Below are 27,407 nucleotides of genomic sequence, written 5' to 3'. Positions count from 1 at the left end.
ACGTCTAGTACAGTGTTTCCCAAACTTGACAATTTTAAGGCATGTGGACTTCAACTCCCAGAATTCCACAGCCAGCGTTGCTGGTCTAGTATATGGAAGAGAAGAATTAGGAGAACATGATAACTGTCTTCTAGGACTTGAGGGACTATCACAGAGAAGAGGAGATTAATTTACTCTCCAAAGCACCTGAGGGCAGGACAAGAAGTAATAGATGAAAACTTATCAAGGAGAGATCCAATTTAGAAGGAGAAATTTTCAGACAGTGAGAACAATTAATCAGTGGAATAGCTTGCCTCCTGGAGTTGTGGGTGCCCCATCACTGGAGGTTTTCAAAAATAAATTGGACAACTGTTTGACCTGAACTGTATAAAGTCTCTGCACTGGGCAGAGGTTTGGACTAAAAGACCTCCAAGGTACCTTGCAGTCTTTGATTCTATGTTCTAAATAGGTAGAAAATATGAATGTCACACAGTATTACTCCTCTTTTAAGGTAGGACACGTGTTTAACATTAGGTGTAAACTATACCAAAATGCAATATATAAATGAAAAAAATATTTACTAAAAGCATGCACATGATACATGTGCACTGATCCTATTGTTTATTGATGAATGTCCATAAGAGGCAATCAAAGCTTTGGTGCCATATAACTTGATTTGATTCATAGGCTCTTTTTGATGCGAAATGACAAGGGAATCCTTCATCTGATAACTCTTCTCTTAAAATTAGTATCAGCATCTGGGAATAAATAAACTTTGAATCAGCATTATGAAAAAAAACATAATCTATCAAGCTTTTTTGAGAAGAAGGTTTACCAAATCTTCCTACAGCTTTTTTTTTTTTTTTTGTATGTTGGATTTCAACTCACTTATTTCAAGTAATTGTGAGAAACGTATGTCCAATCTATCTTAAAGAACACCACAGAAGGATGTGCTAACCATCCGTCAGTTAGTTGCTTGGTTTATGAAATTTAAGTGTACCCATCTCACTCTCACCTTGCATTAAAAATAATTATCTGCCCTCTTAGAGAAAAAAATTGCACAAACTCTTAGGCTCTTTTTCATCTTTTTTTCTGATGAGGAAAACAATCTGAAGGGGAATTTTCAAGAGGAAAATAGAACCCTCTTCCCAGTTCCAGGATCCCAGTACAAAGTGCCTACCTTGATTCCTGAATTTTACACAGCAATCTTACCTTGTCTTACCTATTTCGATTCACAAGAGAAAAACAACATGTAACAACAGTTCTGTTTCATAATAAAATGATATTTAATATTGCAAAACTAGAAGACATTAGAAAGTTTATTCCTAATATTAATAGTTCTAATCACACAACCGTTCCTATTTTTTATTCGCCTAACACTGGGACAGGAATAGATCTCATTAAAATACGGTATTTAAACACAAAAGAATCTCCAATTTGTCTAGAGCAGGGGTGTCAAACTGCTGGCCCTTGAGCTAGTTGCCTCATGTGGAGGCCGTGCCCACCCCAGCTCCGGCAATGCAAAAAAAGTCACGATATGTCGCGACCCATCACGTGATGCAGCAAGTTTGACACCCATGATCTAGAGAAAAGCTTTTCCCACCCTCATACCCCAAGATTGTTTCAGTTCCATTCCTTCAGCTGATATCAAAGAAAGAAAAAAGCTCACCAATTCATAACTTGAAGAGACCCTATTATAAAACATGTCCAAAATTCTGCTGGGAAACAAAACTTCCTTTCTGGCTCAGGCAGCTAAAATAGCGTAATAATTCATCTGGATTTGTTAATGGTTTTTTAGTTTCATTCCCTGGGGTAAATGCCATTTTGACAGATCCTTTTACAGGAATGGTACAGGCCATAGATCAGAAATCTAAGATTCTTATTCCTTTTGTTACAAGAGACATTTTATGATACAATACTAACAAACCTCAAACAAAATGTATGATACCCACTTATTACTTGTTGTTGTTGTTAGTTGAGAAGCCATGTCTGATCCATCACGACCCCATGGACAATATTCCTCCAGGCATTCCTGTCCTCTACCATTTTCTGAAGTCCATTTAAGCTCATGCCTACTGCTTAATTGACTCCATCCAGCCACCTCATTCTCTGTCGTCCCTTTCTTCTATTGCCCTTAATCTTTCCCAGCATTAGGCCCTTCTCCAGTGAGTCCTTCCTTCTCATTAGGTAGCCAAAGTATTTGAGTTTCAACTTCAGGATCTGGCCTTCTAAAGAGCAGTCAGGGTTGATCTCCTCTAGGACTGACTGGTTTGATCACCTTGCAGTCCAGGGAACTCACAGGAGTCTTCTCCAGCACCATAGTTCAAAAGCCTCAATTCTTTTGTGCTCACCCTTTCTTATGGTCCAACTTTCACAGCCCTACATTGCAACTGGGAAAACCATGGCCTTGAGTATTCGTATTTTTGTTGGCAGGGTGATGTCTCTGCTTTTTAGTATGCTGTCTAGATTTGTCATAGCTTTCCTCCCCAGGAGCAAGCGTCTTTTAATTTCTTGGCTGCAGTCCCCATCTGTGGTGACCTTAGAGGGCTGGATGCCATGATCTTGGTTTTCTTTTTTTTTTTTTTTTTTTATTAAAAGTTTTATAAATTTTACAAGAAAAACAAGAACAATACAAAACAAAAAACAACATATACAAAAGAAAAAAAATTAAACAATACATATATATAAAAAAAAAAAAACCCCACCCCACACCCCTCCCAAAAACCCTCCCTTCCCCCCCCCTGAGCTTCCCAGAGCAGAATATAGGCTTAAGAAATAATAAAAAAAAATAAATAAAAATTAAATTAAAAACTTTATGTTTATATATATATAAAAGATATCTATAATATATATAAAAATAAAACTTATGAAAAAGCTATATGATATTTTTGTGTACCCAATCTAAATTGTATAAATTTTATCCATTTGTCCCAGATAGCAAAAAACTTCTCTTGCGTTTGTTGCTTTAAGAAAGCCGAAATCTTTGCCATTTCCGCCAGATAAGCTACTTTAAAAAACCATTCCTGCAATGTAGGCAAAGATTCCTTCTTCCAATATTGTCCAACTAACAGCCTCGCGGCTGTGATCAAATTTAACATCAATACAACCTCCTTTGTATCACAATCTGTAACAATACCTAACAAAAATAATTGCGGAGTAAATTTTACCCTCCTTCTAAAAATTCTCTGGATATTCCACCATATTTTGATCCAAAATGCTTTTATCTCTCTGCATGACCACCAAATATGATAATAGGAAGCCTCCTTATAACCACATCTCCAGCATTTAGGTTGCACGTCAGGGTACATGTAAGACATTTTTTGTGGATCAAGGTGCCATCTATAAAACATTTTATAAAAATTCTCCCTTAAATTCTGTGCTTGAGTAAATTTGACATTTCTCACCCAAATAGTTTCCCAGGTGTCCAATGAAACTGGCTCACCAAAGTTCTGCGCCCATCTAATCATACAATCTTTAATTAGTTCCGTTTCTGAGTCCAATTCAACTAAAACCCCATAAATTCTCTTAATGTGGGTTTGTCTTTGATCCTTCAGTTGCTTAATAAGATTTTCATCTTCTCTAAGAAAACCCACCTTACAATCCATCTTCCATCTATCTAGTAGTTGCCTATATTGGAACCAAGAATAAGTAAAATTTTCTTGTGCTAATTCTTCCCGTGATTTTAATTGCCAGTTTTGTCCATCCCATTTAAGTAACTGTCTATAAGACACCATATCCATTTTAACCCCTCTTTTTATTCCTTCTATCGCATGCCAAGGTATAGCCCATAATGGTACTTTAAAATCACTTTTATAATATTTTCTCCAAATCCTAAGTAAAGAAATTCTTAAAATATGAGATTTAAAAGCCCAATCTATTTTTTTATTAAATATTAAATAGGCATGCCACCCATAAAGTAAATCCCATCCCTCTAGATAAAGTATCTCAGAGTTTGTCAAATTTACCCAGTCACTAATTAATGTTAAAACCACCGCATCATAATATAATTTCAAATTTGGTACCTTGAGTCCGCCCCTCTCACGGAAGTCTTGCATAATTTTGAACTTAACCCTTGGTTTTTTCCCTGCCCAAATAAAATGATCTTGGTTTTCTTAATGTTGAGTTTCAAGCCAACTTTTGCACTCTCCTTCTTCACCCACATCAAGAGGTTCTTTAGTTCCTCTTCACTTTCTGCCATTAGAGTGGTATCATCTGCATATCTTAGGTTGTTGATTTTCTCCCGGCAATCTTAATTCCAACTTTTGATTCATCTAGCCCTGCCTTTCTCATGATGTGCTCTACATATAAGTTAAATACACAAATGATTACGTTCAAGCGATCATATCTAGATACATTATGCCAAAACTAGTTCTCTGAAGAGGTCTAGAAGCCTATAAGGTTCAGAACAATGGAAAGAAAGTATATTTCTGAATGTAAAGCAAATAAACGAAGTCTATGTGTGTACGTGTTTGTCAACCTTTATATGCACATAGGTACGCATATATACAATGCCCATCAATGATTGGTTTCACTAAGAACTGTCAACATAGTTGACAAGGTGAGAAAGCTTAGCAATAGACAGAACTTTACAGAATACAGAATAACAGAGTTGAAAGGGACCTTGCAGATCTTCTAGTTCAACACATTGCCCTAGCACAATGGTTCTCAACCTGTGGGTTGGGACCCCATTTGGGGTCAAATGACCATTTCACGGGGGTCGCCAAACAATGCAGTCTGCCATTTTTCCCCCTTTTCCTTAGCTGTGCTACTCCCTTTTATTCTATTGGCTTTTGAAAGCCAATAGAATAGACTCTCTTGAATAGAGTCTAATTCTATTGGCTTTCAAAAGCCAATAGGAATTGTCCAGGCTGTCTCTGCCCTGCTGAGCCCGCCAAAAGTCCCATTCTGCAAACGGTGCTGCACCAGTTGAGTAGTCCTCGACTTACGACCGGTTGAGTAATCCTCGACTTACGACCGGTTGGGGGTCATGGCATTAAAAAGGTTGAGAACCACTGCCCTAGCAGGAGACATGTGAGCCCACTAATCTTCCTTTGGGTGCAAGTGGAAATTATCTCAAATTTTCTTTTTGGCTATACATGGTATAGCCAAAGTTTCTTTTTGGCTATACATGGTATGCATTGTATACTATATATCTATATATAGAAAACACCTCTTTGGAGGTCTAAATTACATTGTCGATAAAAACATAGAAAACTGTAACTTCAAAATTGGAACTTTAGACAGAGTATTAATTCTGTCTATCTATGGGCCTAAGTTAACTTTTGACTCTTGTATTCTAGAGGTGAAGACTACTACAAAGTCTGAAATATATAAAGAGGGGTTGCCTGACTTTTTTTTTTCTTTCAAAAGATGAATATAAGATTAGTCTGCAGAGCCAAGGAAAAGATATATCAGCAATTCCCAATGTTTTATCCCAGTTTTTATTGGCATGTAGTTTCTATCATTCCAGCTGGCCTAGCCAGTGGTAGGATATAAATATGTGAACAACTAGTTCTCTGTGTGGATGCCGCTTCCGGAAGTCCATTCTGGGCCTGGGCAACAAAAAATTAGTATCAGTTCTGCTGACTTGGTGCAAACTGGCTGAATCCCACCACTGGGCCTAGCCAATAATAACAGGTTGTGATTGTGGTCCAATAACATCTAAGAATTTAATGTTGATAAAAGTTTCCATAGAACAGGAGGAATAATGGAGAAAAAAACAAGCTGTGAAAAGGATATAGATATGAGACAGGGTTATCTGTCAAAGAGGATACATACAATTGAAGTTCAACTTATGAGCTTTCTTAGTGCTTTGTTGATATTGGTTGAAAATAATAAGCAAAGATTTTAAGGCAATCATGTCAATGCTTGCAAATGGTACATTTATCAAACAGTTTTTCACAAAAACGAAGAGACCTAATTTTAGAAAAATCCAATTATATAATCCTTTCGGCGACTTTGAATTTTCATGGCTGACAACTTTCTTTCTGGATTTTGTTGTTGTTGTTGTAGTCAATGCAGTTAGAACTTGGTAGTTTATGACAAGAATGCTGATAAGACACCATATCTATATATTTATCTTCATTGAGATGACTGAATTATATTATAGTTTTATATCAAATCCTACAAGTATAGAAATTCGCTTACCTTTATATTAATCTTTTATTTCCTTAGAGCTGTGCCTCAAAGGGAAACTTATCTTCTTGATATGAACCAAATTAAATAAAAACATCAAGAAATCCTTGAATGGATTCCGAATAAAATGAATGCCTCATTTGTGCAGATGTCCTTGACAATCAGTCATTTCTTACTATTCAATTTCTTTTTGTGCAGACCTAAAAACAATTTAAAATTCTATCTGAAGAGATAAAAAGTTTCATCAGAAAAAAATGGATCACGCATGATTTCATTAACAGCCTTTTACAATGAGTTAGACACTCAGAAGAATTATTTAATAAGTGTTTACAAGCAATTTCAAGAGCATTTTAGCAGACTTTTGGAAGTCCCTATTACCAAACTGGAAGCAGTTAAAATGCCTTCACTTAAAACAAACAAACAGAAAAAAAAGCCAGGCAATTTGCAAAGGATATGGAAATTCAAATGTGGTGGAGCTTACAACATTTGCTGTTCGATCATAAAGTGCACTTTTCAAGTTCATATATTTTTATGAGATCATTTCTCCATTCTGGAATGTATCCAATAAACTATTTCTCTCAAACTAAGCAATAAAGACACTAAAAGGTTGTTTTCTATGGTTTTCAGTCAACATTTCCCAAAGCTATGCAGAAAGATATATCTTTCCATGATGTATCCATTTTTCCATGGTTTTCCAGACTCTTTAGTCAATATATGTATTGTTAACCATTTGGAGAAGAGACAGCAGGCTAAGTTACCTTGTTTGTTCCTCCCTTTAGCTCTGCTTGGGTCTCTACCAGTTCTCTTTGTTTCAAGTAGAAAGTACTTTAGGTCAAATTTAAAGTCAAATTTATTTTATTAGCTAGCTTAACTTTATGTGACAGTATTAGTTATTGCTAATAACAAGTCCCTTTCTGCTTCAGCTTCAGAATATCCTTCCCCAGTAAGAAAGAGGTCATCAGCAAATATTCTTGTGCTGCTAGCTTTTGATTCTCCATATTGGAAAATTTCAGAAGCTCTGAGTACAAGTTTGTGTAAGGCTTTGCCAAAGTGGTTAAGTAGCTTGTCTTCTTGTTCAACCTATTCTGTTGAATATCAAATAATGAAAAAAAAATATTTTTTCCAAGAGGGGAAAAAATGCCATGTGATAGGTAGATAGATATTCCACTTTAATGTCTGTTCAGAAATTTGGGATCTATTCATAGTTTTTCAGAGAGTTTGATCCTATAACCAAATTACTAATCCATATTGTTCTGATGTCCATCATAATTATTATCTATTTCCTGCTTTAATGGTTCCTCCTCCTTTTAGGAATCTAAATCTTTAGGATGGTTTCATGCTAGAATATATGTCAAGTTTAAGTTTTCCTAACAAATGTCCTTCCCTGGAAGACATTTTCAGACTCTTGCAGTAGTGTCTCCATAGTCCCGGCAGCCACATGACAGTGCTCATTAGTTTGCGCTGCATGCAAGATATTATGATATTGTAATGCAATCAATTTCATGGGCTGCATTGTTTTGCTTCCCAGCAGAGGTTTAAAGACCTCCCCTTCCACAATAATAAATTCCAACTGATAGACCTCTTGGGTTGCAAAATTTAATTCTGCATTTTCCCATTATTTTTAGAGTATGCTTGTTAGAGATAAAGACTACCTGGCAGCATGGAGCAATAACTCTCCCTACAGGGATGAAACACTGTGATAGCACACTACAGGTGGTACACAAGTCCACATAATAGTGAACAGATTGCAAGCAATTCAGTGAGTTACATCCACCTAACTAGTAATGTTTACCATCTGTATTTCAAAGTCTGGGACTGCTACACTGAAGCTCTGGGCACCATATTATAAGAACAGTTCAAAGAACTGAAACAGGTTCAAGAGAGGAGAATGAGGATGATCGGGGGACTTGAAACTCAGGTCCTATGAACAACCGCTTCTCTGTGTGGATGCTGTTTCCGGAAGTCCATTCTGGGCCTGGGCAACAAAAAATTAGCTACTGGTTCTGCCGAAGTGGTGTGAACCGACTGAATCCCACCACTGCCTAGAGATGTTAGGGAGTCCAGACCACCAGCCAAGAAAAAACTATAAATTTATTCACTCTTTATTTGTATTTTATTCTATGTCTGATTAAGTGCTGAGTCTAAGCCTTGACAATTATTCCTCATAACAATTTTTGGAGAGTTTCAAACGATCAGGAAAATAAGTAAACAAATGAACAAACAGAGTTTTCTTAAGCTTCTAGAAGGCTATTATGGTCAGTGGACCCTGTTAAGTTGGGTCAGCCAGAAATTACACAAGTATAACATGACTGAATTTGATAATCAGTTCATAAAGGAAAGTATCACATCTATCTTTAAGAGTTCGAATGTTCTGAAGGAAAGAGGCAACATAGAATAGCGGTCCAGAGTTTCCACTTTTTTTTCTACAAACTGCTGATAAAATATATAATAGTAACCATTCCTTTTCTTCAGCTTCCAGCTCTTCAAGTTCAATTTACAGCCTCTAATTGCTTTATATATCAATACAAATAGATTCCTTTTCCCTGTAGATAAGATGGTGTTTCTAAAGTAGAAGTGAGAATGTTTTTTTCTGAACTCACTCCAGTTTTCAGCTCTCATCAACTTTAAGCAGCTATGTGAGTGCAAATATAATTAGACACATAATAATTGTATTATATGTTAACTATTCTCATTATACACTTGCCTATTCTTCCTAATACTTGCGTTAATGAAACCTTACAAATGTTACTGGAAAAATTTATTCATTTTCTGGTTCATTCCACTGATCTTGATTTAACTGATGATCCTTTGCCAAATAAAAGCTTCTATTTTGATGGGTAGCTAAGGTACTACACCAATCCTCTTTCTCTTCACCAGTTGTCCCCAGAATCTTACCTTGAAATGCCTCATAGACTATGGAACACTCATGAGCTAACAAGCCTTTAACAATGCACTGCCTAATCTATTTTTAGGATCACTAACAATCCTTTCCCTGGACTGAAACAATTTTTCAGTCAATCCATCTTCAATAACCACTAGAGTTGTCCACTGTAGGGTCCTTAGTGCTCTCTGAACTTGACTGTTTTCTTGAAGACATTTCATTAGCACACTAAGTAACATCATCAGTGCTGGAAGGCAATAGATTTGCTCTCAGTTTATATACAGATGCTTATCCTGTCAGTGTTGGTGGAGGCAGAAGTGTTCTTGGTGACTTCTTGATTAGACTATTGTTTATTGTTGGATGATTTGTCTGAGTTGGTAGTTCCTTGATAGATATATTGAGTTGTCTACATCTGAATTAGTCATTTTAGCTATTAGCCATCACTTCCATTTCCATGCCTTTCCATTTATAAGCTTTTTCTCTTCAGAATCTTTCTGGGTGGTTTGTTTATATACATATACATATACATATATATATATATATATATATATATATATATATATATATACACACTTTCTCTTTTACCACTCCATATGTGTTTTTCTCCTTGAGAACTATTTCATATCAGAATCTAAATAAACACTTTCAAGGGCCTTATGAGAAAAGTTTACAATTTGCTTTATTTGGATAGTTGAAGGAAGTTATGAACAATTAGTTAAGACACTAGCAAGCTCATCGTGCAGAGTTTTTACAGTAATAAATTTTGTATGAACTGGCTCCAAACTCACTATCCTGCAAAAGAAGTCAAATTTATGGTGTGTGTTAAAGAAAACTATCTATCGCTTACTGAAAGCCCAGTTATCCTCATCTATTGAGTTTATTTGATTGCAACTGACAGCTGCCATTGATGAATAAGAAAGGACTTTGATAATCTATTTGGTAATGATATGTCAATGATTTATATGGTTGCACAACAAGATATTGGTCATGCAACGTATGATAGCTCATTAACTTTAGTTGCCAGAGAAGATACCTACCTGTGCTTCCCTCTATGATCAGCTTTTAAACTGGGGAAACATATTAGCCATGAAATGCTTGGTTGTGATGTAACTTGGTTACATCACAAAGCCAAATCACATTGAGGACAAATGATTTATTGTTCCTGATGTACTTCTGTCATTGGAAGGTGAATGCGCATGAATAGCTTCATCACTAAATACAGATTTTACTGTAATCACTTTGAATGGGTGAATATAAATGAATTGTTCTTGAAATGAGATTACCTTTGAACTAGATACCATCTTTTTTAAAAGATTACCTTAACTTGTACATCTTTAGAAGAGGACATGGGTTTATTTTTTTGATCTTTGGTAGTAGCTGTTTCTATAAAGCATGTATTAAGGAAAAAATTGCAGCTATAGGAGCTACTTCACATGGAAAGGAGAGGCACCCTAACGATTTCCAAATTCATGCTTGATACAAAACCCCTTTTTTCTCTCTCTTTTGCAATATTAAAAGTGATGCCCTCAAATTCAAAGAAAGAGATTCAGAACTGACAGAAACAAACATACAAACAGAGATGGCTATAAACATACACACAAATATATTATAAAATTAAAGCCTAGGTACTAAAATTGATCTTTGGTACATATATGTTTTATTAAAGATATTATTGGTTATATAATTTCACCATTTTAACATAATAATAGTTGTCATCATTTAACCATTTTTTGTTGTTGTTATTGGGCAGATAAAAGAACAGTGACGTAGTAACTGATACTGTGTACAACTTCCTAACAATGTTCAATCTTAATATATTTTAAATGGCTATATTATTTTGAGGAACGGCAAAAAGGTCTATTGTGTCTAATGAGGGGGTTGCTTATTACAAATTTAACTCATTTTTGCTGAAGTGAAAAGATTCCCTAAATCATCCAAGTACTGTACAATATATCCATTATTCTGACCATTAGTTTGGAACACTCAGCATAAGAAAGAATTCTTTGCTGTTTTAAAAATAAAATGCTGCTTTGGTGGTATTGGAAAATCCTAACCGTTTAAATTATATTGGGGATGTATCCCTAATTGTAATCTTTTTCCTTCATAATCATATCATTCTTTTCTAGCTATTGGATGATCTGACTTACAATGACAAGTCTATCAAAGGAAGCCTTCAGTAATGGCTATTTTACTAGTAAAGATCTTTTCTTTGTTTTCCAGGAGTGATGGGAGAATATGAACCAAAAATTGAGATCCATTTTCCATACACAGTTACTGCTGCTAAGGGATCTACTGTTAGAATGGAATGCTTTGCACTGGGCAAGTAAGTATACTTTCTTTCATAATTGATTATTAAAATCTGAGATCATTTATTTAGTTGATAATAAACAGAGAAAGAAAGATACATTATATACACACAAAGTCCTGGAGAAAATCTTCATGGCCACTAAGAGTTGACATTAACTTGATGATACATAGTCAATCAATCAATCAGTATATTGTGTATACATGATATATAGATGTTAGATAGATGATAGATGGTAGATGGTAGGTAGATAGATAGATAGATAGATAGATAGATAGATAGATAGATAGATAGATAGATAGATAGATAGATAGATATTCATTCGTTCGTTTTTTCATTCTGAGAGAGAGAGAGAGAGAGAGAGAGAGAGAGAGAGAGAGAGTCAAAACTTATTCCCAATTATTCTGGGGTGCAGAATAATGAGTTCTAGAAAGGCAGATTCCATTTGAATGTTAAGATATTAACCATAAAAGCAGTTTGACAACAGAATCAGTAAACTAAAGAATAGTTTGAAGGCTCTTTTTCAACTTCATGCTTGTATGTATATTATTAATACTATTTAAGAGAACATGTTAGACAAGAGCATTAATTTATGCACTATTCCACTCCTGATACTATACCGATATGTGTCATCCATCCCTTTCTCCATACAGAATTCTCTATGCAGTTGGGGCATGTGTAACACTGAGTTACACAATGCAAGGTGGCTTCCACATATATAGCTGTACGTATATATAAAACTTACCTTTCTACATCAAGTACAATCTGGCTCAGTTGAGCTATGAGCAAAACATTGAAACAATTTATGGATGTGCAGAGAAATAATATGCCACAATTGTAAGTAGGGGAAAAAGTATACAAACCTAAAATAAGAAGACCAAACTCTGTAGGATTAAACTATTTTATGAATATAAAACCAGCTATCCATTATTTAAAAACTCTTTAAATCTTGCATTCTCAATCAGTGAGAAGACACAAGGCACAAGTCTTTTCAAAGACTGAAAACTATTTTTTAGACTATTATAGTCTAATCCAATATTCTGTTCTACTTTTTGGTGTTTTATTTTAATTTTGCTACTACTAATTTTGCTTAGTGGATTATTTTCATTCTTATAAGCCGATCTGAGAGGGTTTTTTTTTTAAAAAAAACTACAAAACAATCCAGAGTGTTCTGCATGTCCTCCATTAATTTCTACACATCTCAAATACTGTTCATTGATAGCAGGGGCTGTCTCCTAGTCCTACTTTAGTCTTCCAAGTAAAATACAGAGAATTTATTTTGAAACTTTTCAGAAGTTCTTAATGGAAAGGTCAATAATAGCTGTAAGGTTTACTGTATTGAAAGACAGGTTGACCTTTTCTACCGTATTACTGCTGCAGGCTCAGCAAACTGTGTGATGAGTTAAGTGTCCCCAGCAGGGCATTGATGAAACCCAGCAAGCTTGATCAGTGTCTTCTTAATTCTGTTGCTATTTTGAACATTACCCAAATATAACTAGTGTTATTGGATAACTGAGAAATGGACTGAAGGGATTTAAAAAATAGACCTGTATATTACAAATCATAATAAGCAAGTTCTGCCAACAATCCTTGATAAATGGAGAGTATGAGTAAAAGAAAAGATTTCATAACACAGTTGATTTCTGAAATTAAATGTCTTAGTAGTGGCTTCCACCTTCCACAACTTCACGAACAGAACAATTCGGGGACTGGGACATCTGCCAATTTTAATTGCTATCAGTTTTTTAATTGCATGCCCTTGAGTTCATTGCAGTTTCTTTTCACATCAATTTATGAGTTAAAAATAAGAGAGAGGGAATCTGTACAAATATTTACATGCATTGCCATGCCCAATTCTCTTGACATTTGTTGCTTAACGTGCTTCTTAGGCTTTGCTTTCCCTTTGAATTGTGAACCATACCTAAACTCTTTGAAAGGTTCAGATTTCAATAAATGTGAAAGAAAAGATTTGTTTCACTCCCAGATGTTTTCCACAATCTGGGCATAAATTCTCTTCATTGCAAAAGATGGGATGATTTGAATATATATAAATATGAATGCACATATCAGCCTAATTAGACATATCAGTAAGAAAACATAATATAATCTATTCTAGTATGAATTATAATATACGTTTTCAAAATACAGGTATATCGGCAGTGCTTTTTTTGTAAAAAAAAAAAAAAAAAAAGGTGCCGGAACTCACACACGTCATACAACCCACCTTGCCTACCCTACAAGGTTCCATCCAAAAAAGGTGCCGGAACTCCGTTCTGGAAGTTCTATGACAAAAAAGCCCTGTATATTAGTATAAGGAAAAAGCATTTAATTAAAAATCTGTTCCAATGTTTGCATCTGACGTTAGCTAAGAAATAAAAAATATATTGGTTATAAATTTCTTAGTTTCTATTTTTTTGTGATCACAAAATTTATTTATCATTTATCATGTTTCTGCCTCAGTTTGAATTTTCTTCAGACAAATTATTTGCATCTTTTTCTTCTAATGGGTTTATTTTATACACTTTTGCCCAAAACTACATCTTTCTTACAAATAATTTTCTGTGGTTGTGAGATATGGACTGGAAACAGTTTAAGTGTGATCATGTCATACCTCTTGAAAGTATGTAGAAGAAGCTGTAACTTTTCCTATGCTTTGAACAATCCTATAAAAACATACCTAGAATATGAGGACAACAGATCAATTTAGAGAAGTGAAAACTGTAACAAGTGTGTTTTGAACTGTGTATTAGCTTGAAAGTGAAAAATTAGGATAGTTATATTCAACTGCTTACCCACCCACCCCCAATTCTATTGCTAGATAAGAATAGCATCAGTGTTATTTTGTCATTAATGGCAACTGTTGTTTTTTTATTAAATCAGCTATTTAGTATGGCATCGCATTTAGCAATTTTCACTTGCAAATATCTGCAGTCAGGCAAGATAAGGGACAACTGAACATGGCCTCAAGGCTCAAAATGCCCCTGCACAAGCAATCACACAAAATAAGCTTCCCTTCTTGTACTTTCCAGATGTGCTGAGATTGCAGCCCTCAGAATTCCTTGGCCAACATCTGTATCATGGCCAAACACCACTTTGAGCCCATTCATCCAAACATGGATTCATGGGGGAGGGGTGGTGCTTCCTGTGCAACAAAAGTGTTCCATGATGGAAACAGGAAAAAGAGCTCATAACCCTGATCTGTCCTTAATCATTTTGTTGGTTCAGTATCTAAAGAAGTCATAAATGTAAATAGCAATAGCACTTAGATTTATATACCATCCCATAGTGCTTTATAGCGGGGGTCCCCAACTCCTGGTCTGTGGACTGGCAGCAGTCTGCTGCATGCCAGAAACCAGTCTGCACAAATAAGCAAAGCATCCATGGGATGCAGGCAGCACATGAAACCACACCCCCTCCAGACTGCAGAAATGCCACAGAACTAGTCCCTGATGCCCAAAAGGTTGGGGGCTGCTCCTTTATAGCACTCTCTAGGCAGTTTACAATGTAGGCAGTGGTGGGATTCAGCCGGTTCGCACCAGTTCAGTAGAACTGATAGCTAAATTTTGCTGAGTTCGGAGAACCAGCTTAATGCATAGTGCTTCTGGAAGTCCAGTCTAGGCCTCAGAGGTCTGGAGGAGGCCTCCCAGGCCTAGAATGGCCTGCCGGAAGTGCGTGGATGCCACTTCCGGAAGTCTGTTCTAGGTCTCGGAGGCCTGGAGGATGCCTCCCAGGCCTGCATCCAATAAGAGAACCGATTGTTCGGGTATTTGAATCCCACCACTGACTGTAGGCATTATTTGCATATTGTGCCCAACAATCTGGATCTTCATTTTACCAACTTGAGAAGGATAGAAAGCTGAGTCAAACTTGGGACCCATCAGGATCAAACTCCTGGCTGTGGGCAAAGTTATCCTGCAATACTGCATTCTAACCACTGCACCACTCTTAAATGAATGAAGATTGATCTTGGAGCAAAGTGCTTAGGGCTTTCTGACTGGAAGAGATCATCTTCTTGAGGCTTGTCAAGCAAGAGGAAGTCATGGTTGGCAGCAAAGTGGTCTTTGAAGCAGCTTCAGATTCTCAGTCTTATTGCTGAGCAGAAGAAAGTTCTATCTACCATGTTATGTCATCTACAAATAGGGAACCAGACAGATATTTTAGCTCTGAGAGTCCTTATCTCTCTTTTTCAGCCTTCATTGCACAACTGGGGTCAGTTCTACCCAAACTCTGTTTGACTTCTCTGAAGTAATTAGATGAATGATATTTCAGGCTTAACCTGATACCTTGAGGCTGTGTCAAGAGATAAATATGCATGAAATTCCTCTTCTTTCATTTCATCCTACTTGTTTTCCCTCTTCCCTGCCTTGTTAGCATTTACAAATGTTTCTATTGTTATCTTTCATCAAGCAATCATTAGGGAAGAGAAACTCTTTTATTTTTCAGCATTTCAGTGAACATAAACAAATGCCAGCTTTCACTAATTGCCAAATATTACTTGCTGTAGGGTTCTATAGTTTTGTTTTCCTTATGATTTTAGCTCAAGCAATCTCAGACAGCTTCTGCTCCATTGTAACTGTGAGAATGACAAATACTCCTGAGAGATTTTCTGTGGTAAGCAGTTGGCAAGTATTCCTTAGAAAAACCTGGGCTTTTAGTTACACATTAATGGTTTATTAATGGTGTTTATTTGGAACTGCCAATCACCCCGGGCTCCTGGAATTAAAAGCTGAAGTGGAAAAAAAGGCCATATGTGTCTGTCAAACCTATGAAAAGCCCAAATCCTGCAGACATTTCAGATGCATTCTTGTTCAATTGTTTTTAATAAGAAGAGGAATTAAAAAAACAACCCATCTAATCAACCCATTTTAAAAAAAAAAACAAAAGAAAACTTTGAATTACCAAGCAGCAACATTAAGTTATGGTTTGTATTTCTCTCTATATGTATGTATGTATGTATGTATGTATGTATGTATGTATGTATGTATGTATGTATTATTTTATTTTACTTCCCATTTCAAGGAGGAATCCTTAAAATGTTATAGAAAAAATGAACAATTTAAAATACAAAAGAAATAATATTAATTCAATATGTAAAGTTATTCTGGCTTTTGAAACCAAAATAACTTTCTTTTTATGACCCTGTAATCCCTTAAATTGGAGTCAAGTTGCGGAGACTGAAAGGAGCTGAGCGTTTACTGGCTGGACGCCCTTCCTGATGCCTCACAGAGTTCACAGCAAACCAAAATACACCCAATCTATATACAAGCATCAGAGAGAGAAAAACAACTGGGATGGAAATAAAAACACCAGAACTGGAGTTCCCAGGTGTCAGCAGCAGGGATAACACCAGCAAATGAGAACCACAAATAAGTGTGAATGGCCTTGAGGGATGAGAAGAAGAGATGTTGCCTAGGAAGCAATCAGACAAGAGAGGGAGGAGCCCCCAGTGGCTTTACAATCAGAAAAAGAAATTTAGGAAGGACCCCAATGAATGGATCAAGCAGTAGTAGTAGTAGTAGTAGTAGTAGTAGTAGTAGTAGTAGTAGTAAGATTTTGTTGTTACAGCCTTACAATACAGTAGGATTAGTTTATCTAGACACCATTTCCTATCTGATTTACTTGGGAGGGATGATAAAATATGTGAGCCTGCAGACATTGAGGCAATCACAGGGCTTCCTTTAAGGTTCTCTGCTCACTGGTTAAGGGAGAAGGTATTCCAACAGGTAGCATGATCTTAAGACAACCTTGCACCATTAAGATAATCAGCACAGTTAAAAGGGAGAAAAAATATAGACACCTGCACTACTCCATCAGTATGAGTGGAAACATAACTCTTTAATCTCAAAGATAATTCAGGAGAATAATTTTATTATTTGCATATTGAGGGGCAGTGGCAATGGGAAGTATTTGTCTGAAATGATTTTTTCCCCATGGGATCAGGAGCCATTGGATAAAGAATTCAATTTTACAGAGCACTTAATTTGCATCCCAAATAAATACCTGTACACTTTCCTTGCAAACTTAAAAATGATTTTTTTCCCCTTTTCATCGGGAATTAGAAAACCTTTGGCCACTCATCCCCATCATTGTCTGCTTCTTCATCCTTGTAACTGCCCCCCCCCCAAAGCTGCGGCCTACTACCAGGCCTTCAGCCCTTTGGAACTGGGTCGCGGAAGTGGCGGGCAAGTGTGCATGTGCATCCCCACTTGCACGAGAAATGGGCAAGAGTTGGGCATGCATGCTCCATTTGCATGATGGCGTGCATGCCCACCACTCAAGCGGAACTATCTCCCCCCCCACTCCAGCCAGTACACAAAGCCAGAAACATCTGGGGAACTCTGTGGTAAAGTGCTGGGAAGACTCATTTTAATTAGACTGTGGCTTGCTTTTACTTCTCATAGTAAAGGGATTACATAAAAATGGGACTACCAGCATATTCCTTCAATCAAGAATTACTTATTTATTAATTTATATTTAATCTTTATATTCATCAAGTGCTTCAGACAGATGACTTTGCTTCAGAATAACTTTTTTTAAAATCTGAATTAAAAATGAGCCCTAAAATTAATCAACCATAAATCAATTAATGCATTAATAAATGTAATAAATAAAAACATATTTAAATGTAGTTAATTCCCAGTTCTCCATGAGATCATCCATACAACTATTCTCTACTCTGGACAATAACCCAGGAAGATCAAAGTTGGAGATTGGCCAATAATAGCAGAAAATAGCTACTGGAATATGTACACCCATTCCTTATTTTGTGACTACCTTCTTTACCAACCACTCATCAATAAGACAGTAATAAAAAATAATTTCCCAACCAATGCATGCATTTACAACCAATATCTTTGTATGTTAGCATGCAAGAGTGAGAGTAATGCTGGCACAGCTGTATGGTTTAGTGATAACTTTTAGCTAGTGATCATTCACCAATGCAATCATAACAAAAATTAATTTTCCAGCCAAGGCAGCATTTCCAACCAAATTTTGTGCATTTAATAACAATGCCCATCAGAGTGAGAATGCTGGCATAGCTGTGGAAGAGAACTTTAAATAAGATAGTAATAACCAGCAATCAAATTTAGTTTTGAATTGTGATTTGCTATTTGGGAGCAATTTCCTTTGAAATCATTAAAACTTTACAGTCGAAATATTTTACATTCCTTGAAAAATTGACTTTTTATTCCTCAGTTTGGCTTATTGGCTTGTTGCCTTATCAGAAAGGGGGAATATAAAATTTTGAAAGAGACCTGCTAATGGCCCAGACAATGGTATTTTAAAAGTTCAGCATCTTTCCAGATATAATTAATAGCAGTAAAGTTGATGTGACATACAATTAAAACAAAACAAAGTCTAGTTAAGTCTATTTAAAGTTTGCTGCATTAAATTCATTAGAAATTTTTGTAATTCATCAATTGCATTAAAAAGATCCTTCAACTAAAAAATAGGAATAATTTTATATATAATCAGAGTCCTTCTGTTTGTGTAGCCTTGGTGGCTTTTTATGATTCAAGCAAAGATTTTCTACCTCATCCTTTCATATTTTAGCGTGCCAGGAATTTCTGTATTGTTTTCTGAAAATATTGGGATATGTGGGGTAGAGTCTCAGAATGTTTTTTCTCCTGTTTCAAAGAAATCTGATCTTTTTTCATTCTATAGAGAATTTCTGAAGCAATTGCCAGAAACTGCCACAAGAAGACTTTTTAAGTATAAAGTAACATGTTCTTGCAATAGATAAAACAATCATGTAGATTTATTTGAAAGAGAAATCCATACCAGTACTACTGAATTATTTGATAATGTGATTTATATTACAATCTGGAAGTCTAGGAAGTCTAGTAGAGATGGCTTTTGAAAGAAAATTAGAAGGAAAAAAAATAACCTCCTTTCCTATTCAGAAAAAAAAACTCTGTTCCTGTTCATGCAGAATAGCCTAAGAAATATTGACTAGTATCATCCAGCCTGCAGTTTTTGGCTGAGAATTTGTCCATTTATTAATTTATTATATATCCCACTTTCCATTGTAGTGAATACTCAAAACTAGTTGATTAGCACACTACTATCTACTGTACATCAGTAAAGTAATGCATGCATCTACCTGCCCATATTCTGATAATCATATGTATGATTTATCAGGATTCTTCCTCTGCTGTCTTTGTCATAATATGTGGGAATGGCCTTGGGAGACAGGAGGAAAAAACACAGATTGGAAATGGTCAGAAAAGAGGCAGGAGAGCCTGCAGAAGGAATGTGACTGTGGCAAACAACTCAGAAATGTCTTGGATTGTAATGGTCGAGGGGGAAAGACGTACAGGTAGTCTTCAACTTACAACAGTTCGTTTAGTGACTATTTGAAAATTACAACATCACTGAAAAAAATGATTTATGTTCATTTTTCACACTTACACCCATTACAGTGTCCCCATGGTCACTTGATCAAAATTCAAATGCTTGGCAACTGACTCATATTTATGACGGTCACAGTGTCCCGGGGTCATGTGATCACCTTTTGCAACCTTCTGACAAGTAAAGTCAATGGAGAATCCAGATTCGTTTAACAACCGTGTTACTAATTTAACAATTGCAGCAATTCATTTAACAACTGTGGCAAGAAAGCTTGTAAAATGGGGCAAATTCACTTAACAAATGTTTCACTTCACAACAGAAATTTGGGGCTCAATTGTAATTGTAAGTCAATACTTTCAGACTTGCAAGATTCTGTGAATATGAACAATAAAGCTAAAGCTACTACTCTTGGGTGTTCTTCTTTGGACTATCTCGCAAGGCTGACAATCTTTAATGATGGAATAGAGGCAGATAAGACATACATATTAGGCAGAGACATCTGCATAATCAGAGTCTTTTGAGAAAAAGTGTACTGTTGCAATACAAGTGACACATGTGTGTTCATATGTGTTTGTGATTGTAGGATAGACATACAAAAGAGGTGGACCTTTCAACACTGCTTGTTTTTAATCTGCCATTTTATTCCACATGGAACAAATCTTAACTTTGAAAAAAGAAACTTTTAAAAAATATTTTTAAAGCCACCAACTCAGGTGGCGTGACATATGTACCAAAACTAAAATTTCTACCATCCTTTGTCTACTTATTGAAAGCATTTTAGAAAGGAAAATTGACAATGCACTATCCTACTTTCTAAAAAAGTAGTTTTTAGGAGGAAAGAAAAGAAAAGTAAGACAAGGAAAAAAATGAGCAAAAAGCACCTTTCCTCCGAGTAAATATCTCCACAACTGGTTCATCCTCACACCCCTTTTATAATTGTTATTATACACACAACAGCATGAAATCCCAGCTGCCAGTTCTTTAGCTGGTATTGGCCTTCATACACCTTGAGTTCTTCTAAGGTGACCAACTTTTTTACAATGAAAAGGAGGACACAAATAAATTGAAGAAAAAAATATCATAAATAAAAGAAACATTTTATTCATTGCAACAATAATACAGATGACTTGCATGTGCAAAGTTTGCCAGCTAGGTGTTTTTGGGTGCTCAGCAGCAATTCCTATTGGCTTTTGAAAGCCAATAGTGGGAGTAGCACAGGTCATGCAAAGGTTGAAAAAAAAACCCATCAAAAAAAGGTGCCGGAACGCCGTTCTGAGCGTTCTATGAGGGAAAAAAAAAAAAAGCCCTGCAGATTAGTCTTCAAATATCGAAAAGGAAGACATGAAGGAGGACACTTTTTGAGGGACAACAGAACTTACAAAATGAGGACTGTCCTCCCTAAAGGAGGACGGTTGGTCACCTTAGTTCTTCCCAAGAATTTAGGACACTGTAAATTATCAGCACAGTACTGTATATATGTGGAGCCAAGCAGTGTTGCCTTTTGCAATTGACAGATGCCCAAGCTTTTTGGAGGACTCATTTCAGAATGCAGAGGCCCTTTTGAGGCCCTGGGATGTTGCTATCCTTTGCAGTGGCTGAAGCTAGTCTCATTTTAAAGCCAATTGTGTCTATAGCCTCCATTTTGTCCAGCCACTCTCCTTCCCTGAATTCTGTGGCATTCTCTTCCTTTCTCCAGCAGTGCCTAATGTCAGGCCCAAAGAACCAAAAACAAGACATGGAGTTATTTCTACTGGTAGTGTTTTTTTTTTATTGTTGAGCTACAGAATCTTGCCAGACTAAGGCAATTATCTGTATAACTATAGCTATACTCTGTGAATTGCTAGGGAGGGTCAGTCTTTACCAGTGGTGGGATTCAAATATGTGAACAACTAGTTCTCTGTGTGGATACCACTTCTGGAAGTCCATTCTGGGCCTGGGCAACAAAAAATTAACTACCGGTTCTGCCAAACTGGTGCGAACTGGCTGAATCCCACCATTGGCCTTTGCCTTCGTCCTGCCTTCCAGACATTCCAAGCTCCACTGCCTCTTTGCCTCCTAGGAAACGGCCCCTCCCTTCTGCAGCTCCACATTACATTCTATCACACTGCCAGCCAAAAAAAAATTGTTATATTTCTTCCACCAGATTTCTTCTGGTGGAAGAAAAAATGGTATTTAATGGTATTTAAATGGTATTTAAAAAAATGGTATTTTTTTAAATTACTTTATAAGAATACCATTTACTGAGAAGCATCTAGCCAGTTAAGCCAAACTTGCCACATTTTTCTGATATAAGAATAATCTGAGCAAAAATATGAATACAAAAAGTCCACCAATAAAGAACTCGCTCAATTTAAGATAAATAAGTAGTCCTATTGGGCATTCCCTTGGAAATAGACCCTCTTCTTGACACTTGGTATAGAAAGGGGTTTTACGTCTCTTTTGTTTCAAATGAAATGAACTATTACAGAGAGTGTGTGTAGACAGAAGGATGATAGCCTTGATGGAGATATGGAAGATCTGTTATTAGGGTAATGAGGGGTAAAAAATATTCTAAATGTGCAATAGACAGTTAGTATTCATAAGTAGCTCAGATAAATGTCTCCCTAATTCACAGAGCAGGTACAGCACAATCAGACTTGCAAGATTCTGTTACTATAGACAATCTCATTAAAATTAACTTTAGCTTTTCTGTGAAGTTGATTTCTTGGTCTAGTCTATCTAATGGGCCTAACATCAATCTTGAAAAGTTTCTTATTATGTTTTAAGAAAAGCTGAAGATCTCACCTTTGTTACAAGAAATGGTCTTAGATCCTCCGGGCACACCACTAAATACCTTATTGCACTGTTGTTGTAACATCAACAACAAATGGATGTGCAAATAACCAACTCACAAAATGCCATAATGCAAGTAACACAGCAGACGGGACAGAAGTTACTCCTTGTCACTCTAATAATAAATCTTGCATAATCCTGCCAAGGTCATCTCCTTTACATGCTAGTAATAAAGAGACACTGTATATGTGTATGAAGAAAGGGTGGATAAAATTTGTGAAACCATTCTGCAAGCATTAGTTTGGTTTAAGGCAATGTTTCCAGCTCCACATGGCTGAATCCCCCCTTTTCATGCTACTGATTTGAAAATAATCCTCCTTTCACACATAGAAAGGCCAACTGCAGTTTGAAACTGCTGGGCTACCAGTTAGGTCCATGTTTCTACAGTAGCTTGTGCAGAGAAGGGAGGAAAGAGTGGAGATCTGAACTGGTGCATCTATTTCAGTCCCACTGTTAATGTTGAAAGCATGAGGGAGAATTCTATTGCTAAATAGAAGTAGTTGCAAAAAGATGGAATGAAGACAGGATGAAAGCACTGTGGCTGGAAGGAGTTTTTTTTCTCTCTCTCTTTTACTCTCTTAGTAATTTTCACGGAGCAAGCCAATGCTCACAAAACATTTGCTGTAGTGATATTCATTTATGGAATAAATAGCCCCTGTGCTGCAGCCAAGTGACTCAACTCAACATTTCAGTCAGTCTAACATCTTCCAGAATCCTTAATCATTAATCCCTAATGAGAAATCAATCTAGTTATCCAGTGGAAAGTTTGCATCAGTTTTTACTTCTGTCCAATCGTGTTTTCTCTTCAACACAATATCTTTCTTCCAATTCTATGATTTAATCACTGGGAAAGACTTAATTTTCAGAAAGCAGGAAGTGTCCAGGACAGCAGCAGCACTAGTTAAATATTCTCAGCTGAAAGTGAAATATATCAAGCAGTTCCCGAGCTTTAATTGTGATTACACTTTATTGCTGCTTAGACGATTAAGTGCTTAAATTAGCAGGTAACAGGATCTATATTCTTAACGGCAAGGAACAGCTAATCATGCCTTCGCTAAATATTTCAGCCCAGTTCCAACAATCTCGTGGAGGAAAGTTAATGGCCCCAATCCGAGCAAAGCCCGCCTGCGGAAGTCCCAAGCAGTGCTTGAAATCCCGAACGTGCAACTGGAAGATGCAGGGACATATGAATGCAAAGCTGAAAATTCCCGGGGAAGGAATGTCTTCCGAGGACAGTTGCAAGTATACAGTAAGTTTTATAGTTAATCTCTTGCACATAGCAGCATCACTCTCTTACCAAGTGTTAACTCAACTGAATGCTTCATTGTGAACATTCAGACATGCACCTCTGACATTTGGTGGAATCGGTTTTAACTTTGGATGCATTTCAGCCAGAAATAGTTTTACAAATGAAGGCAAATATACATGTCCCAGGATAATAGCAAGATCAATAGCATTTAGACTTACATAGTATACTGCTTCATAATGCTTTACAGCCCTCTCTAAGTGATTTACAAAATCAGCATATTGCCCCCCAACAATCTGGGTTATTTTACCAACCTCGAAAGGATGGAAGGCTGAGTGAACTTTGAGCTGCTCAGAATCAAACTTCTGGAGTGAGCAGTGAGTTAGCCTGCAGTACTGCACCACATGCTGCAAGATCCAATCTGGTGCCTTCCTATTGGTTGATTAGTGTTGATGGTCGGCGATTGGCTGTTGTTTTCTTGTGCTGCCCCTTGTCAGTCAAGAGGAGTGCTGATTTAGCACCAATTTTTCAGGTACTTGGGAGCCGAGGGCTTGGCAGCACAAAGAAACAACAGCCAATCAACCAATAGAAAGGCACCACATAAATATGACTCATAGAATAGCCTAAATCACATATTCCTATAGAAAGAAGTTCCCCAAGGATGAGCTCCAGCACAAGTCCCAAAGCTTGAAAGAGTAAACCTCTTTCCTGGTGACCAACCCAGATTAGATCTTGCAGAAATAGTTTCCCAGAAAAGCATATCATTTTAATGAGATTAATAGTCTCATTCTAAGCCCCAAGAGATGCTTCCTGAGCACTGTCTTCTGCTGCTGCCTCTTTTTCAAAATGAAAATTTCTTTTTACCTGGAGAGAAGGTGTAGCAGGTGATAGAGGGCTGAACTAGGACATTAAAGAGCCAAGTCTGGCTACTCACTTTAATGAATCAATATTCATTTTTACTTTCAGCAGAGGCACACATTTATTATTGATCTGACTTACACCCCCCTGTTGTGTTCAGGCAAGCCTCAAGTTAATTAACAGAAATGTAAAACATGATGCTAAAGATTAATAAAAGGTATACTATTAAAAGCATAATGAAATGCTAAATGCTTGTCAAGAGTGAGGGAGAAAATATGCTAATAAAGATCAAAACGAGCCTTCCTATACATCTGAAAGAGTCCATAATAGAAAAGATGGTTATGTTATAGTTTAGATAGACAGACAGACAGACAGACAGACAGATATTCATTCATTCATTTGTTCATTCTTTTAGTGCATAGCATACAACGTCAGGGGATTCTACACATGCTAGACACAGTGCAGTCCTGTCAGCCTTAATTACTAATTCATTGTGTTCGGCACTTGCATCCCTATCCTTGGTGAAACACAGAGGGTGAACTAGCTAATACCAGCTGACTAGCAGCATTCAAGTTGCTGGCTCTTCTGGGCTCCTCCACCAGTCTCGCCTCTTATTGCATTGTTATACATCTCAGGTCTAGCGCTGGCTTCTGCTCTCCACAGACATGCAAACGCAGCTAGATTTTTCCCACCAAAGTGGTACCCATTTATCTGCTTGCAATCCTGCATGCTTTTGAATGCTGGATCAGCAGGAGCTAGGGAAAGAGAGAGGGGAGCTCATTCCATCTCATGGAACTGGACTCGAACTATCAGAGTGCAGCCCATTTCTGGCCAGCAGTTCCAGCATCATTAAGTCGCTGCGTGCCACGTCCCTGACAGACAGATAGAAAAGAAAGAAAGAAAGAAAAAAAAGAGGGAGGGAGGGAGGGAGGGGGGAGGGAGAGAGAGAGAGAGAGAGAGAAGCATTTATATGAATATCTTATTCAGATCAGGTGATTCTGGGCAGTACACAAAGGAAAAGAAAAAGAAAACCATAATCAAGCAATACAATATATCACATTAAAACTTACTAAAATAATAGAATGGTAGCTCACCCACTGGGGATTCTATTCCCTGCTTTAAAAAAATAGCTTCCCTGCTTTGAACCAAGCCTGGCAACTAGTGCAGACATTTTACTCAACATATCATCTTTGTATAATGTATCAATTAGCAACCTCGAGAGAGTGGAGGACTGCAAGTCAGTAATCAATAAAACTACTGGGCTGACTCCTGTGATTGTGCATATGAGTCCCTGCAATTTTCTTGCCAAAAGTGGCTTGCTATTGCTTCTTCCTAGAGTTGAAAGTGACTGATCCAAGGTCACCCAAATGATTTTTTGCCTAAAGCAGAACTAAAGTCCGTAGTCTCTTGGTTTCTGGCTGGTGCCTTATCAACCACATCAAACTAGCTTTTATTCTGCATTTTGTCTTTGTTATACTTTTTCAAGAATAGATCACATAGAATGCGTGGCAGTAGCCAGGATGGGGTACAACCATAGTATAGATTGTTGTCAACAAATCTAAATTTAGAAAGGGTTGAGAATGGTGCACTAGGCATAACTGTGCAAAGATATTTTGAACCTGTCTGTTCAGTGATAATTGAGGATCAAGAAACATTCCCAATGTATAGTCTTGCCTGCTCTTAAAAAACAGGCTGAACCTCAGTTCCCAGGTCCAATTCCATCTTGTCCATCTTGTCATAATTTAATTTTAGTTTGTTCACATACACCCTCTCAAATTTAGACAATATTCAAATATACTGGTTGCTCCCTCGGTGTTGGATGATGAGAAGTAATAGAGCTGTGTTTCATGACCATGTAATAGTTCCTCTTCCAAAACTCCAGATGAATTCCCTCAGTGGTTTAATAGAAATGTTCCAGCTTTATGCACCCATGTCATCCCTCATTTACATTTCATTTTATCAGTCTGATAAAAGAAGACCTAATATTATATTAGGAACATATGGATTACTATAAATCTGATCAGTTTTACTTTTTTCACTAGAAGGGTTGCATTTTCGTCTGTCAGGTTATTTTTAATCATAATTTTTAAAAGATCTGTAAAAAGAATTAGTATCATGTTCCATGTGCAATGTTCTCTCAGTATTTTATTTATATAATCAATTTATTAGCCACATCAATCATCAAGTTTAGACAGCATACAAAGATTTTAAATATTGAAATAGATATAAGCAGAAACAATATACATATGTTTATGAAAAACACAAACCTCCTACTTCAGGGAAACAATATACAATATACATCAATAACAGAATAACAAAAGTTGGAAGGGAAGTTGGAGGTCATCTAGTCCAACCCCTGCTCAGGCAGGAAACCCTATACTATTTCAGACAAATGTTTGTCCATTGCTTCTTAAAAACCTCCAGTGTTGGAGCATCCACAACTTTTGGAGGCAAGTCATTCCACTAATTAATTGTTTTGTCAGGAAATTTTTCCTTAGTTCTAGGTTGGTTCCCATTTCCATCCATTGTTTCTTATCCTGCCTTCAGGTGCTTTGGAATCACAAATCAGGACCTGTTGAAAAAGCCAGATCTTCATGTCCTTATGGAACCTTAATAAAGTCAGAACTATGCAGATTGCAGAGGATGTCAGGGATGCGGACAAAGAAGCTATGTGTTTGATGTCCCCCAAGATGATGTTGTTTCACTGATAGGATTCATAACACGCCAGCCCTAATAGATTTTACAGGCTTGGGTAGAGAAAGGCAGTTCCATAGATATCCAGACCTCAATCCTTGAAGTGCTTTATAGGTGTCAAACAG

At 36.7% G+C, this 27,407-nt stretch overlaps 1 protein-coding gene across 1 annotated transcript in view; it reads left to right on the top strand.

Moving 5' to 3' along the window:
* Window positions 1–27,407, top strand: part of LOC120310071 (contactin-5-like) — a 166,430-nt gene that overhangs the window by 69,036 nt on the left and 69,987 nt on the right. The window contains exons 5-6 of the mRNA XM_039348030.1: window positions 11,216–11,318; window positions 23,552–23,733. Of these exons, the coding sequence (XP_039203964.1) occupies window positions 11,216–11,318; window positions 23,552–23,733 (285 nt within the window). The remainder of the gene's footprint in view (window positions 1–11,215; window positions 11,319–23,551; window positions 23,734–27,407) is intronic.

This window comes from Crotalus tigris, unplaced genomic scaffold (genome assembly GCF_016545835.1).
Source record: "Crotalus tigris isolate CLP2741 ecotype Arizona unplaced genomic scaffold, ASM1654583v1 scf7180000018110.176419, whole genome shotgun sequence".
Taxonomy (NCBI): Eukaryota; Metazoa; Chordata; class Lepidosauria; order Squamata; family Viperidae; genus Crotalus; species Crotalus tigris.
Note: the sequence above shows the minus strand (reverse complement) of the source record. Positions and strands in the feature narration are given on the sequence as shown.